At 42.8% G+C, this 24,425-nt stretch overlaps 2 protein-coding genes across 3 annotated transcripts in view; one reads left to right on the top strand and one right to left on the bottom strand.

The window, feature by feature from the left end:
• Window positions 1-21,917, bottom strand: part of LOC124791547 (mRNA export factor GLE1) — a 142,468-nt gene extending 120,551 nt beyond the window's left edge. The window contains exons 1-3 of one of the 2 annotated variants that reach the window (XM_047257868.1): window positions 21,596-21,917; window positions 21,205-21,510; window positions 18,764-18,973 (exon numbers count right to left, since the gene is read on the bottom strand). In XM_047257868.1, the coding sequence (XP_047113824.1) occupies window positions 18,764-18,973; window positions 21,205-21,510; window positions 21,596-21,640 (561 nt within the window). In that variant the 5' untranslated portion in view covers window positions 21,641-21,917. The remainder of the gene's footprint in view (window positions 1-18,763; window positions 18,974-21,204; window positions 21,511-21,595) is intronic. The other variant, XM_047257869.1, reaches the window with a different exon arrangement.
• Window positions 21,918-22,512: 595 nt separating this feature from the next.
• LOC124715667 (clustered mitochondria protein homolog) overlaps window positions 22,513-24,425 on the top strand; it is a 382,421-nt gene continuing 380,508 nt past the window's right edge. Inside the window, exon 1 of the mRNA XM_047243113.1 lies at window positions 22,513-22,672. Coding sequence (XP_047099069.1) covers window positions 22,555-22,672 — 118 coding nt within the window. The 5' untranslated portion in view covers window positions 22,513-22,554. The remainder of the gene's footprint in view (window positions 22,673-24,425) is intronic.

The following is a 24,425-nucleotide window of genomic DNA, read 5'->3' as shown; positions in this document are numbered from 1 at the left end:
TATTGTTACAAGGCCAGATCAGTCCATCATCCAGACTGTTGCCCTTGCAACTACTGAAAAGGCTGCTGCCCCTCTTCAGGAACCACACGTTTGTCTGGCCTCTCAACAGATACCCCTCCGTTGTGGTTGCACCTACGGTACGGCTATCTGTATCGCTGAGGCACGCAAGCCTCCCCACCAACGGCAAGGTCCATGGTTCATGGGGGGGTAGAAAAGGATAGCTTCCTTAAATTCCTTGATGAGCTGGTTAGTAGGAAGTGTGAAGGTACACGCCATTTATAAGAAGCCATTGTATCTACAGGATGGTAGTTATCACCATTCGGCACATGTCAGCTGACTTAGCCCACCTCCGAGTTATCTTTCACCTGAACAGATATAGTGGGAAACAGATCACACATGTACTATTGACCAATTGGATCAGTGAAGAGAATATCAGGTGATGCCTAAGCCCATAGCTTTTTTGTCTTACACAAGTAATACGGATCCATCATGGAAACCATGTGTTTTTGTATTGGATAGTACAGCCAAGCAAATGGCCTCATAGTGTTGGATGGGGGTTGGCCATAGTCTGTTAGAGTGGGAAGTTTAGTTTTAGCAATGTCGTGGAATGTGGAGAGTCATATATTTGCTCTCGTGCCAATTTTTCATAAACTATGCATCTGTGACACAGAAACAATGTCATTTTCACACCCATTTTAATATAATGGTCTGTTGATCTGTTCCAGACAGCAACATCACTTTGGGATGTGTTGAAAACTTCAACACAACTACCTCTGGAATGAACAAAAAACCACCTAGCCCTGTCTCACAGGCCGAAAGCATCCAGCAATTTAAGGTATCTGCATTCCAGGACCGTAAATGGTCAGTTTGCTCATGTGCTGTATGTTTAGGGAGTGCCAAGGATTCTGCACAAAGATTTCATACCTTCCATACAAAATTCAAGTATGTCAGTTACTTAGTGAATGTGATTATGAAGACTTTTTTTTGCAACAGTGCTTGAAACTATTGTCAATCATGAAAATATGATTTTTCTCATGAGTAATGAAGGCAATCTTCATTTAAATGGGTTTGTTAACAAACAAAATTGTCGGTACTGGTATAACATGAAACCTCTGATGTTACAAGTCCCTTTCACACAGCCCAAAACTAACTCTATTAAGACTATATTATGAGAAGGAAAGTTGCTACTCACCATATAGCGGAGATGCTGAGTCGCAGATAGGCACAACAAAAAGATGTTCACACTTAAACAACAATTCACACACACACACACACACACACACACACACACACACACAAACTGTGTGTGTGGGGGGGGGGGGGGGGGGCACACGTTGGCATGCCCACGTGAACGGCGCACGCACACACATATGTCAATTGTTGACAAAGGCCAGTGGCCGAAAGTGTGAAAATCTTTTCATTGTGCCTATCTGCGACTCAGCACCTCCACTATATGGTGAACAGCAACTTTCCTTCTCATAATATTGTTACATATTATACTGGATTTTCCATTGTTGATTATTAACACTATGGTAGGCAGTTGGGAAGAAGGGAATTATTGTCCTGTACTTCTTTGAGAAAATCAACATTAGTATGACTGTTAATTCAGGTCATAATATAATGTTTAATGGTGAAGGAGAACCCATACAGATCTCCATCCCAAAATGCATGCTCAGAAATCTGCAGCCAAGGCCATCCCAGCCTTGACAGAGCCACCTTCTTGCTCTCAGAACTTCAGCATCAGAGATGGGCAACGTGGACAGTATGGTTTCAACAAAAACTATTCAACTACACATACAGCTCGTAAAACAATGGCTGTCTTACAGGTTCATTTGCAGGCCACCTTATTTCCAGATATGGCAACCTTCACTGGCTTCCTCACTCCCCTTATCTAAGCTCATGTGACTTCTTTTTGTCATGATATCTCAAGACATGAGTATATTATTTTAACAAGACAGCCCAGAAGATTACAATTCTGGTGGAAATCATTGCTTTCCCACAAAGAGCTTTCAGGACCAGCTACAACAACACGTTAACATAAACGGCTGACATCTGGGTGACCTGATCTTCTAAACACAGCCCCACAGTTGTGGCATTTCAGACATTCGTCAGACCATCTGTAACACAGTGGACTACTGTTTAGTGTGTAAGTACAATACATGCTTATAGCAACCAAGTAAATCTATGATTGCAGAATGCTGCCTTGGTACCTACTATCCAATGAAACATACATAAGAACCAAGAGACTACGATACACATTTTCAGTTATTATGATGGTATAGTGTTACTAAGGAAGCTGTTGAGTTTAAACTAGCAAGTGACCTTAAGCACAGATACAGAGATTATAGAAACTTCCTGGCAGACTAAAACTGTGTGCCGAACCGAAACTCGAACTGCAGAGTAAAAATCTCATTCTGGATACAGAGATTATTGCTTAAATTCTGCTTGGAATCCCCCACTCTCCCTGGTCTAACAACAGAGGGTTAGAGTTACTGTTACGTACTCTCCAACTTTTAATTAATGTTACATTATAACAGCCAACATTGGTCACTGCTAGTTGTTCAGTGGTATTAGCTGTTAACAGTGCGCATTGTCTTTCAGCATACACTTGCCTTCACTTCCCTGCTGGCATAGCCCATGCACTGAGAGTTTAAATCCCCAAGGACAGTGCTCTCTTTTCATTTGTGCCATAAAAATTATAGTGATCACTTGTCTTGCTAGTGAGGGTTGTCACTGACATTGTCTGGCTACATTCCTGGAAGTTATTAGAACATTTGATAAGCTGGAATAAGCTCAAGTTTCATGTCAGATGAAGGCACCTGAGCCAGTTACTTGCACCATATAAGTTTGTACTTGGACTGAATTTCGAGATTGCTAGACATACTATTTCTTGTCTATTGCCATAAGCACAGTATATATTCCACATCCAAGTAAATGTTCAGACCTTTCTACTTTGGGTTTCATCATCTGTGTCTGTACTTTATTGTGATCCAAATTCAGCCATTGTCTATGTACTCAACTGTTCATCAGAGGGCACTGAAATTTCATGAAGTCATAAAAAATAAAAACTAGTAAACATCAAATTTACGTTGCTGCTATCAAAAACTAGTGTACTCTTGATCTATGAAGGAGAATCCATACAGATCTCCATCCCAAAAAGCATGCTCAGAAATCTGCAGCCAAGGCCATCCCAGCCTTGACAGAGCCTCCGGCTGAGAGCCTCCACCCACCTCCAAACCAGATGATGCTGATCAGTCCTGGGTGTGGTATTGGAAATGTTAAGTTATGCATGCACCCCAGAAGCAAGGCCACCAGTCTTCACTACTACTGCTAGCCTTCTGTAGGAAATGAGGATCATCTACGAACCCAAGTATCCAAGCAAGTGTGGTAGGACTACTGCTGTTTACAATGTATATAAATGATCTAGAACAAAAAGTTGGAAGCTCTTTAAGATCATTTGTAGATGATGGTTGGTTGGTTGGTTTAAACGCGGAAGAAGGGACAAAACTACGATGTCATTGGTCCCTTGTTCCTAATAAAACAATGCCACAAGTGTGAGAATAAAATGGACGAAACATATAACACAAAACGGAGAGAAAGGAAAAGCCACAAGAACGAAGGGAAGGCAACGAACACTAAAAGGAACAAAAGAGGACAAGAAAACAACACAGAGATGCTAGAAACAGAAGAGAGTAAAACATGAAAGGAGATTATAACGGCTGGCCAACCACAAGAATAAAAAGGGAAAGCCAGCCACTCTGCAACGCATTAAAACCTCCACCCTAAAAGCACTAGGCTTGAGGACACAGGGGGACAAAGGACATGCACTAAAACCTACATAAGAGGATAAAATCCACTCTCACACATAAAAAGTAAAACAAAAGCTGCTGTGGAGGCATTGTCGGGCAACACGCAAAGCAGGGTGCTGGGAAAGTTAAAAGTCTGCCGCAGAGTGGCTAAAAGTGGGCAGTCCAGCAAGAGGTGGATGACTGTCATTTGAGAGCCACAGCAACACTGAGGTGGGTCATCGTGGCGGAGTAGATAACCATGCATTAGCCATGTATGGCCAATGTGGAGCCGACAGAGGACAACTGATTCCCTGTAAGAGGCCTGCATGGTAGACTTCCACACATTCATCGTCTCCGTAATGACACGCAGTTCGTTGTGCTTGATGTTATACCATTTCATTTCCCAAAGCCGGAAGACCCTGCGGTGTAAGACAGACTGCAGGTCAGCTTCGGAGATTCCTATCTCCAGAAGCAGTTTCTGCGTCACCTGTTTGGCCAGCCTGTCAGCAAGGTCATTGCCAGGGATACTGACTTGTCCTCACAAACACCACGGAACGGTGGGACTGTTCCAGGGCATAGATGGACTCCAGAATGGATGCTACCAGAGGGTGGTGAGGGTAGCGCTGGTAGATGGCTTGTAGGCTGCTCAATGAGTCAGTACACAGGAGAAATGACTCGCCAGGGTGTGAGCGGAAGTACTCAAGAGAACAAGATATGGCTGCCAGCTCTGCAGTGAAAACACTGCAGCCAACTGGCAAGGAGTGCTGCTCAATATGTCCTCCATGAACCTATGCAAAGCCTACGTGACCATCAGCCACTGAGCCATCAGTGTAAACTGCTTCAGAGCCCCGGAACACGTCAAGAATTGAGAGGAAGTGACAGCGGAGAGCGGCGGGGTTAACGGAGTCCTTAGGGTCATGCAAAAGATCCAGATGAAGCTGCTGCCGAGGTGTACACCATGGAGGCATACGTGAACAGACTGCAAGCAGAGTTGGTAAAGGGAAGGACTCCAGTTCGGAGAGAAGGGACTGCACGCGAACCACAATTTTTAGCCCCGATCTGGGAGATGGACTGCTACGGGTGGGAAAAGGAGACGATAATTCGGATGCTCTGGGGAACTGCGAATGTGTGCTGCGTAACTGGCAAGCACTTGCGCACATCTGATTTGCAATGGAGGGACACCAGCCTCCGTAATGACACGCAGTTCGTTGTGATTGGTCACCAAACTCGTCCTAAAAGCTCCTGTTGCTAATCAAACCCCACAGTGGTGCACAGGGTTGAGTAAACGTAATGCTGAAGGCGCTACCAAACCATAAACCACACTCCCATAGTCAATTCACTATTGGACAAGGGTTCTGTAGAGCTGCAGCAGTGTACAACGATCTGCACCCCAATTGGTGTTGCTCAGGGAACAGAGAACATTGAGGTGCTGCCAGCACTTCTGCTTAAGCTGACAAAGATGAGGGAGCCAAGTCAATTGAGCGTTGAAAACCACTCCTAGGAATTGATATGCTTCCTCTACAGTGAGTGGATCGTCATTAAGGTAAAGTGCGGGTTCCGGATGAATGGTACGACACCGACAGAAGTGCATGCCACATGACTTTTGGGCTGAAAACTGGAAGCTGTGGGCTAGAGCCCATGACAGTGCCTCGTGGATGGCTCCCTGGAGGCGCCGCTCGGCAACAACAGTACTGGAGAAGCAGTATGAAATGCAGAAGTTGTCTGCATACAGAGAAGGTGAGACGGAGGGCCCGACAGCTGCTGCTACACTGTTAATGGCCACTAAAAACAGACACACACCTGCGGTACTCCATTCTCCTGGATATTGATGGAACTATGGGATTCACCAAGTTGGACACGGAAAGTACGGAGCGACAGGAAGTTTTGGATAAAAATCGGGAGTGGTCCCCAGAGACCCCACTCATACAATGTGGCAAGGATACGATGTCGCCAAGTCTTGCTGTAAGCTTTACATAAGTCAAAAAAGACCACAATCAGGTGTTGCCATCTGGTAAAGGCTGTTCGGATGGCAGACTCTACGGACAAAAGATTATCAGTGGTAGAGCCGCCCTGACATGGAGCCAGCAAGCCATGTGACTCCAGGACCCAACCCAACCATTGACATACCATACATTCCAGCAGCTTACAAAGAACGTTGGTGAGGCTGATGGGCCAATAGCTATCCACATCAAGCAGGTTTTTACCAGGTTTGAGCACCGGAATGATAGTGCTCTCCCACCATTGCAATGGAAAGATGCCATCGCACCAGAGCCGGTGGAAGACGACGAGAAGATGTCGCTTGTAGTCAGATGAGAGATGTTTAATCGTCTGGCTGTGGATGCGATCAGGCCCAGGAGCTGTGTTGGGGCAATGTGCAAGGGCACTGAGAGCTCTCATTCTGTAAATGGGGCGTTATAAGATTCACTGCAGCGTGCAGTGAATGAGAGGACATTCCCTTCCAGCAGCCGTTTGAGTGTGCAAAAGGCTGGGGGTAATTCTCCGACGTAGAGGCTAGAGCAAAGTGCTCAAAAAAAATGCTCAGCAATCGCATTTGCGTCGATACAAAACTCGACATCTATGGTAACACCGGGGACAGCTGTTGGGGCCTGGTACCCGAAAAGACATCTGATCTTTGCCTAGACTTGGGAAGGTGACATGTGGCACCCAATGGTGGAGACTTATCTCTCCCAACACTCCTTCTTCTGTTGTTTGATAAGGTAGCGAACATGGGCACAGAGCCGTTTAAAGGCTATGAGGTGCTCCAGGGAAGGGTGCTGCTTATGCCGCCGTAGAGCTCACCAACACTCCTCAATTGCTTCAGTGACTTCCGGCAACCACCAAGGGTCTGCCTTACACCTCGAGCTCCCTAAAGAGCATGGGATCACATTTTCTGTCGCAGAAACAATTGCTCTAGTCACCTGCTCAACCATCACATTGAAGTTACCGTGTGGGGAAGATTCAGTGGTGACAGCAAAGGTGAAAGTTCCCCAGTCCGCCTTGTTCAGAGCCCATCTGGGCAGGCGCCCGTGTGCCTATGCTGGGGCAGTGACAGGAAGATGGGGAAGTGGTCACTACCACAGAGGTCATCATGTGCTCTCCAGTGGATAGATGGGAGAAGGCCTGGGCTGCAAATTGATAAATCAATGGCTGAGTAACTACCATGAGCTACACTGAAATGTGTGGCGGCCCCAGTATTTAAGAGACAGAGATCGAATTGTGAAAGTAACATTTTGACATCTCTGCCTCGGCCAGTAAGCATGGTACCACCCCACAAGGGGTTATGGGCATTAAAATCTCCCAGAAGTAGGAAAGGTTTAGGGAGTTGATCAATCAGTGCAGCTAATACATTCAGGGGTACTGCACCATCTGGAGGAAGATATACACTGCAGACAGTTATTTCCTGTGTCATCCTTATTCTGACATCCACAGCTTCAAGAGGGGTTTGAAGGGGCATATGTTCACTACAAACCGAGTTTAGGACATCAACGCAAACTCCATCTGACAGGGAGTGGCAACTGACCCTTAACATAGACAAATGTAATGTATTGCGAATACATAGAAAGAAGGATCCTTTATTGTATGATTATATGATATCGGAACAAACACTGGTAGCAGTTACTTCTGTAAAATATCTGGGAGTATGCGTGCGGAACGATTTGAAGTGGAATGATCATATAAAATTAATTGTTGGTAAGGCAGGTATCAGGTTGAGATTCATTGGGAGAATGCTTAGAAAATGTAGTCCATCAACAAAGGAGGTGGCTTACAAAACACTCGTTCGACCTATACTTGAGTATTGCTCATCAGTGTGGGATCCGTACCAGATCGGCCTGACGGAGGAGATAGAGAAGATCCAAAGAAGAGCGGCGCGTTTCGTCACAGGGTTATTTGGTAACCATGATAGCATTACGGAGATGTTTAATAAACTCAAGTGGCAGACTCTGCAAGAGAGGCACTCTGCATCGCGGTGTAGCTTGCTCGCCAGGTTTCGAGAGGGTGCGTTTCTGGATGAGGTATCGAATATATTGCTTCCCCCTACTTATACCTCCCGAGGAGATCACGAATGTAAAATTAGAGAGATTAGAGCGCGCACGGAGGCTTTCAGACAGTCGTTCTTCCCGCGAACCATACGCGACTGGAACAGGAAAGGGAGGTAATGACAGTGGCACGTAAAGTGCCCTCCGCCACACACCATTGGGTGGCTTGCGGAGTATCAATGTAGATGTAGATGTAGATTATAGTCGCTACAGTTCCTGTAATATCCCTCGCAGCAGCAGAGGGCAGGGGTCCGCATTGTTGGGAACCAGGTTTCCTGGACAGCAATGCAGATAGCAGGTGTAAAGCTTACCAGTTGCCATAGCTCAGCCAAGCGATGGAAAAAACCGCCGCAATTCCACTGGAGGATGACATTGTGAGACTGGGAAGGCATGGAACATTCTATGAGGCAGTTTATGCCTCAGAGTCACCTGCTTCCACCAATTTATTGCCTGACCAGTCGATATCCATTGCGTCTGAGTGTCTGGCGAGATCTAGGTGCTCAGCGGACACCAAAATCTCCACCCCATCCTCAGCCACAGAGCTTGTAGGTAGCGGTGGTGTGGGTGCCACCGCAATTTCCTTGGGTTTCCCTGGCTGGGAGGACTTCACTGGCTCGGTCTCTGGGACTGAGGACGAACATGAAGCCCTACGACCAGCTGCTTTTGGGCTCTTCAGCCACTGGCGGATGTAGTCTTTCCCACTAGAAGAAACCTGAGAAGGGAGTGAACCTTCCTAGTGAGAGATGCTGAAGAAGACTTATGCTCCTCTGGCTTAGAAGTGGGGATGGATGCCCTGATGGTTAGGGGGGGTGTCGCTCTCGAAGTAGGTGGTGCAGGAGCATCGGAGGGAAATGCCCCCCACCATCAAGGGGGCAGGTGTAGTCTTCCGGCTCTGAGAGGTGACCTGGGTTGGTGGAGCTGATGGCACCAGAACTGTTGTAGCGGCGGCGTAAGACAATGTCATACGCACAGGATGCAGGTGTTCAAATTTTCGCTTAGCCTCAGTGTAGGTCAGTCTGTCCAGCGTCTTGTACTCCATGATTTTCCTTTCTTTCTGGAGAATCCTGCAGTCTGGCGAGCAAGGTGAATGGTGCTCTCCGAAGTTGACATAGATGGGATGTGGGGCACATGAAGTATTGGGATGTGATGGGCGTCTGCAATCTCGGCATGTGACGCTGGAAGTACAGCGGGAAGACATATGGCCAAACTTCCACCACTTAAAGCACTGCATCGGGGGAGGGATATAGGGCTTTACATCACACTGGTAGACCATCACCTTGACCTTCTCGAGCAATGTATCACCCTGAAAGGCCAAGATGAAGGCACCGGTGGCAACCTGACTATCCTTCGGACCCTGGTGGACACGCTGGACAAAATGTACACCTCGCCGCTCTAAATCGGCTGCAAAAGAAGGTCTCTGTAAAATATGATACCCTGGACCATATTTAAGCTCTTATGAGGTGTGATGGTTACAGAAACATCCTCCAGCTCGTCACAAGTGAGTAACTCCCATGACTGGGCAGAGGATGCTGTTTTGATTAAGACTGACCCAGATCTCATTTCAGACAAGCCCTCCATCTCCCCAAACTTGTCCTCTAAATTCTCAACAAAAAACTGAGACTACACCGTCATGAAAGATTCGCCATCAGCTCTCGAGCATACAAGGTACCAGGGCGAATAAGATCCACTGCCATCCTTAGCCTGACGTTCCTCCCATGGTGTGGCCAGGAAGGAGAACGATTTGGGGTCGTACTTCTGTGCGTTGAATTGAGCTCATGATCACTTAGAGACTGTTGGTGTTTCACCACCAGCAAGAGATGATGGACTATGCTTCATTGCGAGGATGGGCGTCTACCCCTTGGGGAGTTAACGGTGCAGGCATCAGCAGAGCGATCCCTGTGTGGTTAGAGGGCTACAACCAACAGGGTATGGACTGGCTATTGTGCTGAATATCGAGTGCAAAGAAGCCCATGGTCATCGTCGACGCAGAAATCAACACTGCATAGTGCATGGTGGAAAACGCACCCAGGAAGGTGTCCTCACCCAAGAGATGGAGAACGGGCAGGACTGCAATGCGACGACGAGAAAATGGGCTAAAGACCTCAATGCATGATGGACACAATGCACCTTGTAAGGTGCCCTTGCCCAATTGGCTCACTCTTCGGTTTGAAGAATGGAGGTCAAACCCTACAGGGGACCATCACATAATGGGCGAAACGTGTGAAACTCCCTTTAGTCACCTCATATGACAGGCAGGAGTACCTCGGGCCTATTCTAACCCCTGGACCGCAGGGGGTGTAAATGATGCAGTTGTCTAGAAAGTAGCAACACCAGAAGACAACAGTGATTTGCAAAATGACCTGCAGAAGATTGATGTATGCTGCAGTCTGTAGTAGGTGACCTCGACTGTAAATAAATGTAACATATTGCTCGTACATATCAAAAGGAAATTACTACTATAAAACTACAAAACTGATGATAAATTGTTGGAAACAGCATATACTGTAAAATATTTAGAAGTAATTGTCCAGAGCGAGGAATGACCACATAAAACAAACAGTAGGAAGAGCATATGCCAGAAAGATTCACATTAAAATTTTAAAGAAATATAACCCATTTGTAAAATAAGTGGCTTGGAAAACACTTGTTTGACCAATTCCCGAGTACTGTTCATCAATTTTGGACCCTTCCATGGTAATACTGATAGAAAAGATACAGAAGATCCAACAAAGAATGGTACATTTTGTCATGGGATTCTTAATCCGTTTGAGAGCATTACAGAGAAGCTCAACAAGCTCCAGTGGCACATGCTCCAAAAGAGATGTTGTGCATTACGGAGAGGTTTACTATTCAAATTCCAAGAGAGTACTTTCCAAGAAGAGTTGGACAAGATATTACTTCCTCCCACATACATCTCGTGAAATGACCACTATGACAAAATTTGAGAAATTAGAGCTAATACAAAGGCTTACCAACAATCATTCTTCCCGCATGTCACTCACATTAGTTAGTGATATTGGAAGTACCATCCACCATGCACTATCGAGTTCTAGCAGAGTACTGAAGTAGATGTAGATGATAGGTGTCATGAAAAACCACTTACAGATGACTGTATTGTGCACCCCCAATAGTCACAAGTAGTTATTTCTGTATTTCAAATGAGACCTTCTGGTCGACAAATCAAGTGCACATATATTTCACTCAACACTACTTAACAGGATCCTCTGCAAGACACCTAACACTGGAACTCTTGTGCCTACCCAGACCTAGCTGAGAGAGCAGTCCATGTTTCCTTGTGAGGAAAATTGGCAACAACCTACCTCTCAACCAGAGATGAGCACAATTCAACCATATTTTGCTCTGCAAAGTGCCTTGATAGCAGAGCCATCTGAGGTGCACCACGTGTCATGACAGTTCTCCACCACATCCCAAGACAATCACTTTAACATGGCCAGCATGTCTTCAAATATTCAACCCACAGCCAGCTAATCCTGCAGCTGCACACAGCAAGCACACTGCCTATCTATCTTACTAGTTTTGTACAGTTTACAAGAAGTCCTGGTTTCCCTACTAAGCTGGTTATGAATATGCAAAACTGCTTGCTCCCCAAGACCTGAGGCTGATACATTTTAAGATATTCAGTGCCTTCTGGGTTCAGGCACCGTACACGTGATTCTGTTTATAGCTATGGCAAAGAGGGTAACAGTTAAAACACTGCCCCACAGGACACTATTCTCCTGCTCAAAATGATCTGACAGTGTGTCTCCAAATTGGGACCTAAAAACACTGTATGAAGATGGGGAAGAGGCCACGAAAGCCTCACTGATGGAGTTACGGGAGACTACTGCATCTCCATGTAATAGCAAACATCTTACCGATAGCAAAGAATATGCTGAGACAGTGATGTTTATGTAGCAAAGCCTGCTGAACCTGCCAAATAGCTGCCTCTAACTGGATCAGGTTGTCAACAGTGGACTGAAAACTCTGGAATCCGCACTGAGATTGGCTAAGGAGTTGCCTGTTCTTTAACAAATAGAGCAGATGACATTTATCATTTGCTCCAGGGTCTTTCCTACACAGCTCCTTAAGGCTACACATGTGCGGTCCTTTCCTGGTTTGAGGAGAGGTATCAATATTGCCTCTCTCCATGACTTGAGAAACTGGCCTGTATGCCATATCAAATAAAACAATCATGAAGGATTCCCTTTGATGCTACTGGCAAATGTCGAAGCATACAGTACCAGATACGGTCATGACCAAGTGTAGTATCATTAGTCTCAGATAGTGTCAATTCCAGCCCCCCTCGAGAGAAAGGGCAGTTTTAATACTCAGAATTATGGGATCTGAAGTCCAATTTGCCCTTCTCTGCAACTGCACAGTAGCGGCAAAATGTTAGATCTTGGCCGGAATCAGCAGTAGTCACTACAAAATTCTCCGCCATCATATTAGTGATGTCTCCAGGCACTGTTTCAAGACACCTGTTTCAGTACTGCTGCTGTTGGTAAATGACTGTATTTACTGGAAATCCTATGGGTGACTTCCTATACTTTTGCAGAACAAGTGGAATGCTTGCCACGACCTTTTTTTGCTCTCTCTAATTACATGTCAAACACTGGCTCTCGTGACTCTACCGGCTATGAGGGTGTCTGCTATTGGGCAGCATTTAAGCTGTCAAAGAGCCGCATGTCTGTCCCGGATTGCTAATTGGCTCTCAACATTCCACCAAGGTACAGGTTGCCACCTACGAGGACCAAAGACTGTGGAATGGATGACTCAGTGGCATGATGGATTACTCGTGTGATGTGGTCTACCCATTTCTGTACACTGTCACACTGTTCAATGCTGAACAGCCTTCAGTTAGCCTTGCTGATCATACATTTTGGTAGCTTCTGTTCAAACAATCCACCATTCAGTATGTGGACTAACAGTGGAAACTGGTCGCTGGAATGAATGCCATCAGTTGCTTCCCACTGTGCTGAGTCTACAAAGGCTGGTGAGCAGAAAGAGATGTCGACGACTGAGGACGACCCAGTAGCAGCCAAGAAATGAGTGGGACTGCCTATGTTGAGGATGCACAGCACCTGACACATCGTGAGGTTCTCCAGGATTCGGCCCCTGGGGCAAGAATGGTTCGAGCCCTAAACTATATTATCAGCCTTGAAATCACTCAATAGGAGAAACGGCCGGGTGGAGTTGTGCCTCCGAGAGCCTCATAGTCTATTGCACCATGTGGAGGTAAATATAGCAGGAAGCAAAGTGATATTGTGAGTCCCATGGAAAGCAATGGCTGTTACTTAAAGGTCAGTAACCAAGGAGATAACAGAGGAGTGGTGTGTGTTATTGACAAACACAGCAACCCTCCCTTGGCTCTTTCCCCAGTCAGGTTATCCTTTCAATGGAGGACACAGCCCTGTAGCATAGGGGTCTCAGTGGCATTGAAATGTGTTTCCTGCAAACACAAGCATGGGGTGCATTCTTTTGTTAGAAGTTTCCATTCCTCCACATATGTCCTAAACCCATTAATGTTCCACTGTAGGATGGGAGCCACCTATCATGCGTCCCAAGGGGGTAGCACTTTCATGACATCAACATCATCAGACTGTGTACTTCCCGTCTCCGTCAGTGGGCAATTCCTCACCTTTGACTTTGATTTTTTGGTCTGAGGGGGCTTTCGAACCACAACTGTGGAAGTATGAGTGGCAGAACTGGACAGAATCAATCTTTGGAGGGGTAGATAGTTTCACAACACTGACAACCACAGCCTTTTCTGAAGTTCTGGGGGGAGGGACAGGCTTCTAAATAATTGCTGTAGCACAAGTGCATTGACAAATGCAGATACTAGTGCTTGCACTAGAAACATCCATTTGTGTAGCAGCATTGGCTTTCTGGACTGGCTGTTTCAGAACAGAAACAAAGGAGGCAGCAAATATGGGGGCTGCATGGCCTTGTATATCTTTTTGGCTTCACCATATGGGATCCATTTTGTTGTTTTGATCCCTGTATCTTCCATTTTTCAAGGAAGGGACCCTACTCCGGATAGGCCGAGCCCCAGAGCAATTCACGCACTTTGGAGGAGATGAACATCCGATTCCTTCATGGAGGATCTTACCCCATTTGCCACAAGTGGCTTCTCCATTACAGCCAAGACTGGTGTGACCAAAGCACTGGCATTTAAAACAGCACTTTGAGTTGGGGATGTAGGGCTGCACGCTTAATTGAAGGAAACCTGTCTTAATATGCCCCAGGAATTCTGCGCTATTAAAAAGAGTTGGATGTGATCAGATCACCTTCAACGCTTTTCATGATATTCTGCATGCCTACAATGCCTTCTTGGGCCCACTAAACTTTCAGGTCTCTTTTGGGGATGTCCACAAGAACTCTTCATATCGCAACACCTTTACTGTAGTTTAAGGTGATATGGAGCTCAGTCTCAATGGCGTATTCCCCAAGGGCTTTGGCCGTCTGCAGGTTTGTCACTTGTTGAGAACTTGAGGTTCAACCAACAGCATCCCATTTCGCAACTGCTAAACAGATTTTAACATACCTGCAACCCCCTCTAAATCTTTTGTATGTAAAAAGATGAGACTTTTTTGGAGCTCCTCCCTTTCCTTTTAACTAACAAAAGTACATTTTGATTAGCAGCATGTCTTCCATTACTGCAAATACTAGAATTCTGAAAGACTCCTGAGTTGGGTGAACTGGCTACATGAGCCCTCTTATTGGATTGGGTGTTTGTACTTTTCAGCAGCCCACCATTTTCTGCTGGGAGGAGGAAGAGAAAATTTTGGAGGATCCATCTCGGTCCCACGAGCAGCTAGAGAAATACAAGTCCCTCTACACACAGCCCTGCGTGCCTACGTAAGCCTTATACAAGTGAAGTGTGGCAGGTTCCCCAAAGGTATCTCATCAATGCGCAGCACACTTTGAGATTAAGGGATTTTTACCATCCTCGTGACCCGGGTAGTCAAGCGAAGATCCTCATTCCCTGTGACACACAATGCTCCACCAGCACACCGCACGGTGGTCACTGAAGCATGCCAGAGCTTACAGTAACTGAGGACTGGAAGCACTTACCAGTCCTCAGCTCAGGAACCCTGGGCTCGCCAAAGCCATACCCAGCAAATGAAAGCTGAGCCCCTAAGGGTTGCAGCAGTTGTTACCAAAGCAGACAGCCCCATCTATCAAACATCTTTCTAGTATAGAGGATTCAAACCCCGATGACAGGCACCCTCTTCAAAAGCAATTCTCAATGATTGAGCTGCAGAGAACTTTCTACCTCTGGTAAACATACTACCCTGACCGAGATAATATCCACTACAATATGCCATCATTTCTGTCATATGAAGGACAATACCTACTCCATATTTACCATAAAATGTTGTCGAAACATTACAACACAGTGTACCCAAAATAAGCAGGGTGGTACCTGTACTCAAACCCAGGAAAAATCTCGGTTTGGTGGTATCGTACCGATCAGTAACATGACTATGATGTCCCTCCAAAGTTTCGGAAAGAATGGTCAAATCTGGTTAGAATTGTGGTTTAAATACCATACCCTAGGAATCACATGGATTTTCACAAAGGAAAGAGTACTGAAAATGATTTTTCTTCCATGGGGGACCACAGCCATATAGAATTTTTTGCCATTTGACTATAGACTGTTCATTTATTTCACATGATCATGTTTTTGGCTTTAAGCCATTCTCAAGTGCATGTCGAACAAAAAATTAATAAAGTATACATGTCATACTGTGCAGGGCATAGGACCAAGAACTTATTACGTATTTGAAAACATCACTCACATGTTACAATATACCTGACCTGTCTACATGATACTTGTCATTATCGAAAAAACATATTTGTGGTCTTATAGAGTAGTTGTTGTATTACAGGATCTGAGTACATACTGAATATACATGTCTTAACATCACACGATGCACAGATGCGATGAATTTAGGTCACATAAATGTACTGATTTCAGTATGGCTTATTGTGTGTTAATGGTTATTCATTGCACATGATGTAAGCCATATTATGTACCTTCGATATAGACTCATATCCTGTAATGCAACAACTAGGCTATAAGACCAGAAATATGTTCTTTCAATGATGACATGTCACACAGATAGGTCAGATATATTATAAAATTTAAGTAATGTTCTCAGATATGAAAGACTTCTTGTTCCTATGCCCTGCACTGTATGGTATGTTCACTTTATTAATTTTCAATTCAACATGGTTAGTTACATAGAGCTATACTTCAGCTGAAACAGACCCCAAGCTTTGTTTCTGGCCAAAATAGTGCCTACAATAACATAGAACTGCTAGTGCTAACCATAAAACTAAAGGAACAATGCATACCCAAAACATCTGCAGAACACCTGTTATCTTTTTTCTCTGACCAGTTTCTACTTGTAGTACATAAAGGACATGTGATAGGACCACAAATTACAAAGCATGGGGTTGCTGCAAGAATTTGTTTTGGCACCCCTTCCATTTCATATCTACACCACTGACCTACATGGTATATATCCCGGAAAACGTGAAAGTTTTGCCGTACGCATAAAATATATGTATTTACATGGAAATTATATCCCTAGAAGACTGCAAGTCACAACTGACAAACTCAAGAAGTGGCTCACAAGCAATGGACTGGATACATCCGCAGCTAAATCAAATGCAGTGTTGTTTTTGAGGCACAGAGCAAATCTGTCAGCAATAATAGTACTAGATCTGTACCACTCCCCTTCCAAGATGGTAGTCAAAAGCCTGGTACTCTTCATCGACCATAAGCTAAACTGGAATACAGACACAAAATATGTGGCTAATAAATGTAAGATGGCTGTCCACATAATTAGTGCTACGACAGCACTTGGGAGGGGCTGGAATGTTGGCACAGCACCAACACTTTACTGTATAATGCAACATCCAATTATTGATTGTTGGAGTGGTCGTTATTGATCTGCAACTGAAACTGACAGTTACCTGAACAGTATTAATAAATGCCAATATAAAGCACCAAGAGCTTCTTTGGGAGCAATGCTCTCCACCCCTACCAATGCACTCTTGGTTGAAGCACATGAACCTCCAACTCATCTATAAGCACAAGAAACTCCAACTCGTCTATGCCAGCATTATCTCTGCAACAAATTTCTTCTTAAAAAGAATCAATATGAATCCAACAATCAAATTGATCACCTCAAATGTAATTATACAGGCCTTAACTGGGTGCGTCTGGATCACTACAACTCTCCCTCCTCTTGTCCAAGTGTATCCAAGGAGATGTAAAAGAAGGACATTAGAGTACCTAGACCAAAGAGTTTTAGCACTCCACTCTCAGTGAAACTCCCTAAGGTGAACATAACAACTGGCATTACCTCTGACAATGAGGCTCACTTTAACAAAATAACTTTGGCACAGTTTTTAAGACAGCATCCAGAGGCAATATGTATCAGTACTAATGGCTCCAAAACCAGTGACTCTTTTTGAAGCATCTAACAGTACTTACAAATTTTAGCACCTGTTTGACTGGAAACCTCACTGTACACAACATTATCGTAGTGTTGGAACTGATGTGTGAAGAGGGCCATTTCATTAATTTCACTTGGATGAAATCAAACATCAAACTGTTGGGTTACTAACAATGAAGATGTTGACCACTTAGTGGGTGGTGGGGGAATGAGCTGCTTCGACAAGGCATACCACCTGCACTGCAAGACCAAGTAGGGATTACCAATACGCCACAAACAGATGCATGATGGAAGACTGGCAATGGGAATGGGAAGAAATAAAAAGATAAAGCCAAGATGTATGCAATAATTCACCTATTGGTCCCCTATTCCATGAAATCTCACACAAATTCAATGCCTAGGCAACTCCCCTCTCTAATAGCCAGGTCTGTCTAAGTATGTGTTCTACCTACAATGTGCGTATGAGTGCAAACAAACAAATCCCTGTATATGAACTGGCTGCAAGGTGTAAGCTAAAGGCCAATAAATTCAATTAAAAAAGTTAAATAAGAAATCTCAATGCTGAGTAAGTTCCTGGGCACTGTATATTTTTGCACTGCAGTCAGGCAGCTAGCAGAAACATTGTATCACACTTTTACTTTTTTCAGTAACAGAATTTCTTCCAAACACACACACACACACACACACACACACACACACACACACACACACACACAGAGAGAGAGAGAGAGAGAGAGAGAGAGAGAGAGAGAGAGAGAGAGAGAGAGAGAGAGAGGGGGGGGGGGGGCGCAAAAATGATCAAAAACAATCTGAAAAGCTTGTAAGAGTATTGCAGGGTAGGTTATGCTGAGAAAGAATTGTTAAGAACAAACAGATGAAATATTGTGTCATTTCTGAGCTAATTAGCATTGAAATTAGCCAATGAAGCTGTCGTATATGCAAATTCAAGCGCCCTGCCTGAGACAGTGTCACCAAACGTGTTCTTCATTTGGCTTCCTAAAACCGAACAAGAAACTGAATTTGTGCACTGAACTGCCTGATTGGCTAACTTCAATGCTAATTAACTCTGAAATGATGCAACATATAGAATTTATTCCTTAACTATTATTTCACAGTTCAACCTAATCTGTAACACCCGTACAAACTTTTCAGACTGTTTCTGAACACACTGTGTGTGTATGTAAAGAGAGAAGGAGGGAAGGAGGAAGGAAGAAAATCATTCAACTTGAAAATGAAGTGACAAGTAACAGACTAACTCACAGAAAGAAAGAAGTCACCTCTTGACTATAGTACAAAATAGCAGCTTACAGCCCGTCACAAAAAAGACAAATGTATTAGCTGAACCATACAGAAACATTAATTATCGTTAGTTAGGTTCTACTGACTGACCCTAGAATAGTGGGTATTAAAGCAATAGCTGAATTACAAAAAGTTATTAAACTAGTTATCTCTAATTTTGTGTTATTACCACAATATGCTGGCGGTGCTCATCTAAGCGTTGTTCTTTCCTCTTTGTTGCTTGAAGTTCTTCTTGCTGTACCTGGTGCCATATTTGATGCTCTCCTAATAATGCCCTCGCCTGCACCTCCTTCTCTATACATTCTCGCCGCAACTCCATTTCCTTTTGACTCAAACTCGCTAAAGTATTCATTTTCTGAAGGCGTGGCTTTACTGCATCCTGAAATTAAGATATGCTGATCTAGAATACATTAGGATCCAATGTATAAGGGGAAGGTGTTAGTAGGAGGGAAGATATGACACCACCAGCATTGTACTATAATTGTTTGGTCAAGTGCTTGGCACATTCCGCAATGTCTTTCAACATCCTGTCATTTTTGTCTCCTCTGTTTCAGCCATTTGAGGCAAGGGAAACAAGCCTCATTGGATCTTCTGAACACCATCTTTGTGAATATGTAGCAGAGAATAAAATGGCAGGTAGGCTGTACCTAAGTCTATATCATCATAGTTTGTGCCAAATTTTAAATAACAGCTCTGATATGTTGATTGCATTACAAAAAGAGCTTTGAGTAATTTGAAGTAGAAGGTTTATTAAATTTTGAAGGCAAGAACTGTTAAGTTTGACATAACATTGATGACAAGTTCATTACAGATGAAGCCCAAGCTCAGATGGAACAAGGATATTAGGGAAAGTAGCCACGCTCTTTTTCAAATGAATCATCATAGCATTCATATTACGTAGTTTAGAGAATAGAGGGGGACAACAACCACAACAATCAAGAACAATCATGAAAACTGAAATATGAATGGTTAGGCAATAAATCAAGTTCCCTTTATGTCATTACCCATCTGACATTAACTGCTGGATACAGTTATTCTCCAGATTTCATCAGAAATTATTGCCAATGATCAAATAAATTAGAAGATGTTTGGGTAAAAAAATTTTGAAGTTAGTATGCTGCCTGGAAAAGAAATTCAAGTTTATACTCACACTGAAAATTAAAAGTTACACATTTTGCATATTTTAGGTAAAACTGCAAGTGACATTGCAAACAATGGACAACAAACAGTGGACAACTAACAACTGCTGCATGCCCCAACCACCAATGAGTAATCAAACAGGCCACAAAATGTGATTGCTGTTTTTGGAGAGAAGGACAAAAAAAAAAAAATTTAGTTGTCAGAACTGAGAAGTTAATATATATTGTGATAATTTTTGAGATCAGGTGGCAATGTTGCATTCATTAGCAGATTAGATGTAAGCAAGCTGTCTACAATCACTTCAAGATTAGAAGTAGATATCAAACCTCGTGGACATGTATGTTCGTATTTTGATTTGACGATATTTATGGTGCCCATGCGATATAATGTAAATAATCCCAATATGATTCAGACTTCTTTCTTAAGCTTACTACAGATTACTTTCTTGGGTCAAATGAATCTACCGATACCAAATGTCAGCTATGTCATGTAACATCCCGATGGTGTGGTGTGAGACAACGATAAAAAAGAATGGAACATTGAAAATCTCTTTTTTTCTTTTTTTTGCATACATACAATGTTTGGAATGTTGGCTGTGATGAAAGGCTAATCTGTAATATAACCTGAGATCTAAGTAAGTTTGAACAGTGACAATTAGGTTGCAAGTTGGAAAAACAGTACTGAACAGTCTTCTACAAACAAACAGTATATTTTTCATTGAACTGGACTGCTCCTGATCCATTTTTTCTGGGACACTGTCTAAACAATAACTTGTATCCTTCCAAAATCTGAGTACCTAGTCCATTTACAACTAATAATTCAACCAATAAACTGTAAAAATTTTGTATCTATAATACTGATATTTGAAAATTATGAAATAATTTGCAATTTTCAGATTCATGTTTCACAACAAGCCGTTACAACCCTCTAATGTGTGAGGACGTGCAACTCTGTACAGTCTATCCAACAAGTATCGTATTTATCTTTACTCAGGATCATGAATGCTGTCTTGCAATTTGCAATCTCCAATATATTTTCCTTTGCATCACTTTGATATACCTGTTGAAGTGTGCATCAAAGATTATAAATGCTTGGGACAACTTTTGTTTGTACCTATGGTACTCTGTTCCCAGCAACTTACTTTGGCAATTTTTTCCTAATTCTTTCACAGCTAGAATTCCTTACCTATTAAATATCATCCATGTGTCTGTTGTTTTGCAACATGAATACAACTAATACCAATGCACAAACTTACGGAACTTTTCAGTGGACTGAATGAATAGCAGCATTTCAAAACATAAACATCCAGAATCTTTCTTGTTAGCTTGCTAAGCTACTACTTTACGATATATTAAGTTCTACAATCATAATTGACAAAGACCTTTTTATTTTCATCAAAATTGCCTGAATATGACTTGAAAAGACCTACAAGTAGAATCTTTAAATAAAACAAAGTTTTTCTTTCCTTACCAGAACGGCTTTCCATCTTTGTTGCTCCAAAAGGTAGTTGTTTATTTTCAAGGTACGTGTTGTCAGATCATCCACATCAGTGTTAAAACTTGAACTGTTCATGGTAGTTTGCTTATGTTTTTCAGGGCTCTTGTCCTTAGGCGAATCTTCTATTTCTGAAGTGTCCGTTTCATGTTCAATTCCGACACCATTCCTGTACGAGTTAGGACCAATTGTGATGGTGTCGATATCCTTACTGAGCTCTGCCGCTTTGTGAATAACAGAATGTCGAAATTTTTCGAGCTCCATGGCAGAGTCTTCCGCTTTCTGCAAGCAAGATAACATGGAATCATAAACAGTAAACATGTGCAAATAAGAGTGGTATATTGACATAAAATCCCAAACTAATTACTTGCGACGAGTAAAATTTAAAACTCCTATTTCGTGGTACTGGCATTTAATGACAATATTACTGTCACAAACAAATCAAATTTTATTTCTGTCAATTCGTCGAAGTACAACACATCCTTGTTATGAAAAGTGAAGTTTAAGGTCTAATTGCAATAACATCACCAAGGTACTACGGAGTAATGGCATGCCTCACACAAATTTACAAATTCATCTAATAGGCAAACGAATCGTCATGATGTCAAAACTCATAGTCTGTAGTCACTACCACTCATTTATTTTTGTTGATGTTTCAAAATAAACGAGTGAAATCACCGCCAGTCAAAGTTAACATGCTACAGTGCATTATATTAAGAATCTTTGGTCAAAGACTTCATACTTTGAAGTAGTACAAAAACCAGTGCTGAAAACTATGTTGAAAAGATAGATTTTTTTTCAGAATGTAGAGCTGAAAGCGAAATGGAATATTAAAATTAAGGTTCTCTTTGTTTAATAAGCTTCATTTTTATTAGTAACAAAATAAGCAAATTAAATTTTGTTTGTTTGTAATACCTTTAGTAAGAACTATCACAGAGTTTTGAAGGACGTTATTTAGATACACAATGACAAAATAGTTATGCAAGAACAATAAAGTTACTGGTATTTGGCATAATGTCATCACTCTGCTTTCCAGGAGATGCGAAAGTTGCCCCTGACAAAAATGTTGATTTAAAGAACACACATCTTGTTATTAACATATTAATTACGATAGACGCAAAAATTACTTTTTCCGTTTGTATTCTTGTTTCCATAAAAAGAGGAATGGAAACTTTTGGTTAAATGTTACATAGTAGAGGCAGTCTTTTTTTCGTTATAACTATCTTTGGCTAAGATGGTACTAGAGAAGCCAGCCAATCAGAATCATTCGGTTTCGAGGTTTCGAACACACGTGCAGTCGGCGAAAACCTATAGCACGGAGTGATTATGGCTCTTGGTTCCCAAGTCGAAACAGCGGCGGAAAATGGAATTGATGAACCCAGCAGAAACGCTGTTAATAGTAAAAAAGAAGATACTGACTCGAGTTCTTCGGCATCTCACAAAGGTCAGTCAAAGTTTAATTATCCGTAGCCGCAGACGACGTATAGCGGCAACCTTGATGATGTAACTGAGTATTTTACGCATCGAATTCTGTTTTGACGCTAAGGTTTTATTCATGTCGCGGTTTAGTTTTAAATAAATGAATAATCAGTATATTGTGAGATGTAAAAGCCATTAATCAAGGTGGGTGAAATCTATCAGGATAAGCAAATGAAAATTTGCACCAAAGCTGGACTTATATTTTATTGCCCAATCTTAACTGAGGCATTAATGTTCGTTTATTTCTCCTCGTACTGCTTTCTTAGAGGTTATTTTGCCTCATTAGTCTAATAGTTTCAGTACTACCATGTAGAAACAAAGAAGGTATATTGATGTGAGATTGTTGTTAATATCTCCATCCTAACTGCGTTAATATGTGTAATTTGCACCTTATCACGTGATATCGAAAGTGCCCCAACCCAGTACATTAGAAATAAAACCGTAATTACCGTATCTGATATGCCAGAGAGGATGTATGGCCAAAACTTTAACCGATGATCCGCTAGTATCAGTTCAAATAACTAGTTCTGAGCCAGTACGATGCCGCAGTTGTTTTCTTTTTTGGTACGTTGGTACAAAAAATGCTGGCTCATAAGGACAACTGTTCTGATCTACAAACTTTTCCTTCGGCAGAATGCATTAACGAAAAATTACGGAAAGGAGGTCGCCTCATATATTGTTTAGTCAAACTTCCTTTCGTCAGGAATAACATTGTTGCTTGGAGGACGAGTTAGTTTAAAAACTGAAGAGATGCTGTGTGCCTGTAGTAATAATTGCATAGAGCGTCCTTTCCGTTTATGAAACACTTTATTTTAGCGTCATTTGTGAATTGCGGCTATCTACTGGATTACGTAACGAAGTACCGTCGGTTCACTCGCTTGGGAGTGTGTACGGAAGTCTCTGTGGAACAGTTTCAGCCACTTTGTGCAGTTGCGGTTATCGAATTGCGGTCTTTCCGCCTGTGCCCTACACGGAGGACACAGCGAGATTTCTGGCTTTGCGCCAAAGATCGTGACGACAACTGTGTCGCGCATGCGCCGAGTGCCCTGCGATCGAAGTCCACGGGCTGGCCGCTATATTGTTACACAGCGGTGTGATTATACAAGTACCTCTCGCAACCTCTTGTGTCCGTCATTTAGCCTGCTGACGGCAGAGAGTGTGTTTGGGTGTCCCAAAACGAATGTGTTGGGCGAAAGGGCACGAGTTAATCGAAATGTTACACGTTCTGTTTAAAACTGCGTTCAAGTAGTGGAGTGATTCTTTGCTACGAATTTTGTTGTGTACGGTACCTTACGAACACGGTGTTTGGAAGTGATTTATTCGTTGCTGTGTCGAGTGTTGGAGATATCAGCAATAATGACGTTATAAAAGAGAATATTTCATTTCAAATGAATTACAAAGATGAGTCTAGCACGACTGAGCGCAAGTGCCCCTCGCCGTAAATTCTGAATTTCAGTGTTCACTTTCGTTATCCACAACTGTTCTGTCCTTGCTTTACGGTTAGTAGATTTGTGTGCGACTGGACTAATGCTCTCGGTTTCGCAGTTCGTCTACAGTTGTCGTAGTACGAAATACAGCGACACACTCTTAACGACTGACGTGATAGTTTTATAGAGACAAACTTGATTTTAACACATTTAGTCATCTTCTATTACTTTTCTTATGTAGTCTTTCTAAACAAATTTGCAGAGTTGGTATGAACAGTCGTGTAAAAAATG

The sequence above is a fragment of the Schistocerca piceifrons genome, chromosome 1 (genome assembly GCF_021461385.2).
Source record: "Schistocerca piceifrons isolate TAMUIC-IGC-003096 chromosome 1, iqSchPice1.1, whole genome shotgun sequence".
NCBI lineage: Eukaryota > Metazoa > Arthropoda > Insecta > Orthoptera > Acrididae > Schistocerca > Schistocerca piceifrons.
The sequence above is the reverse complement of the archived record's forward strand: the minus strand, read 5'-3'. Positions and strand labels throughout refer to the sequence as shown.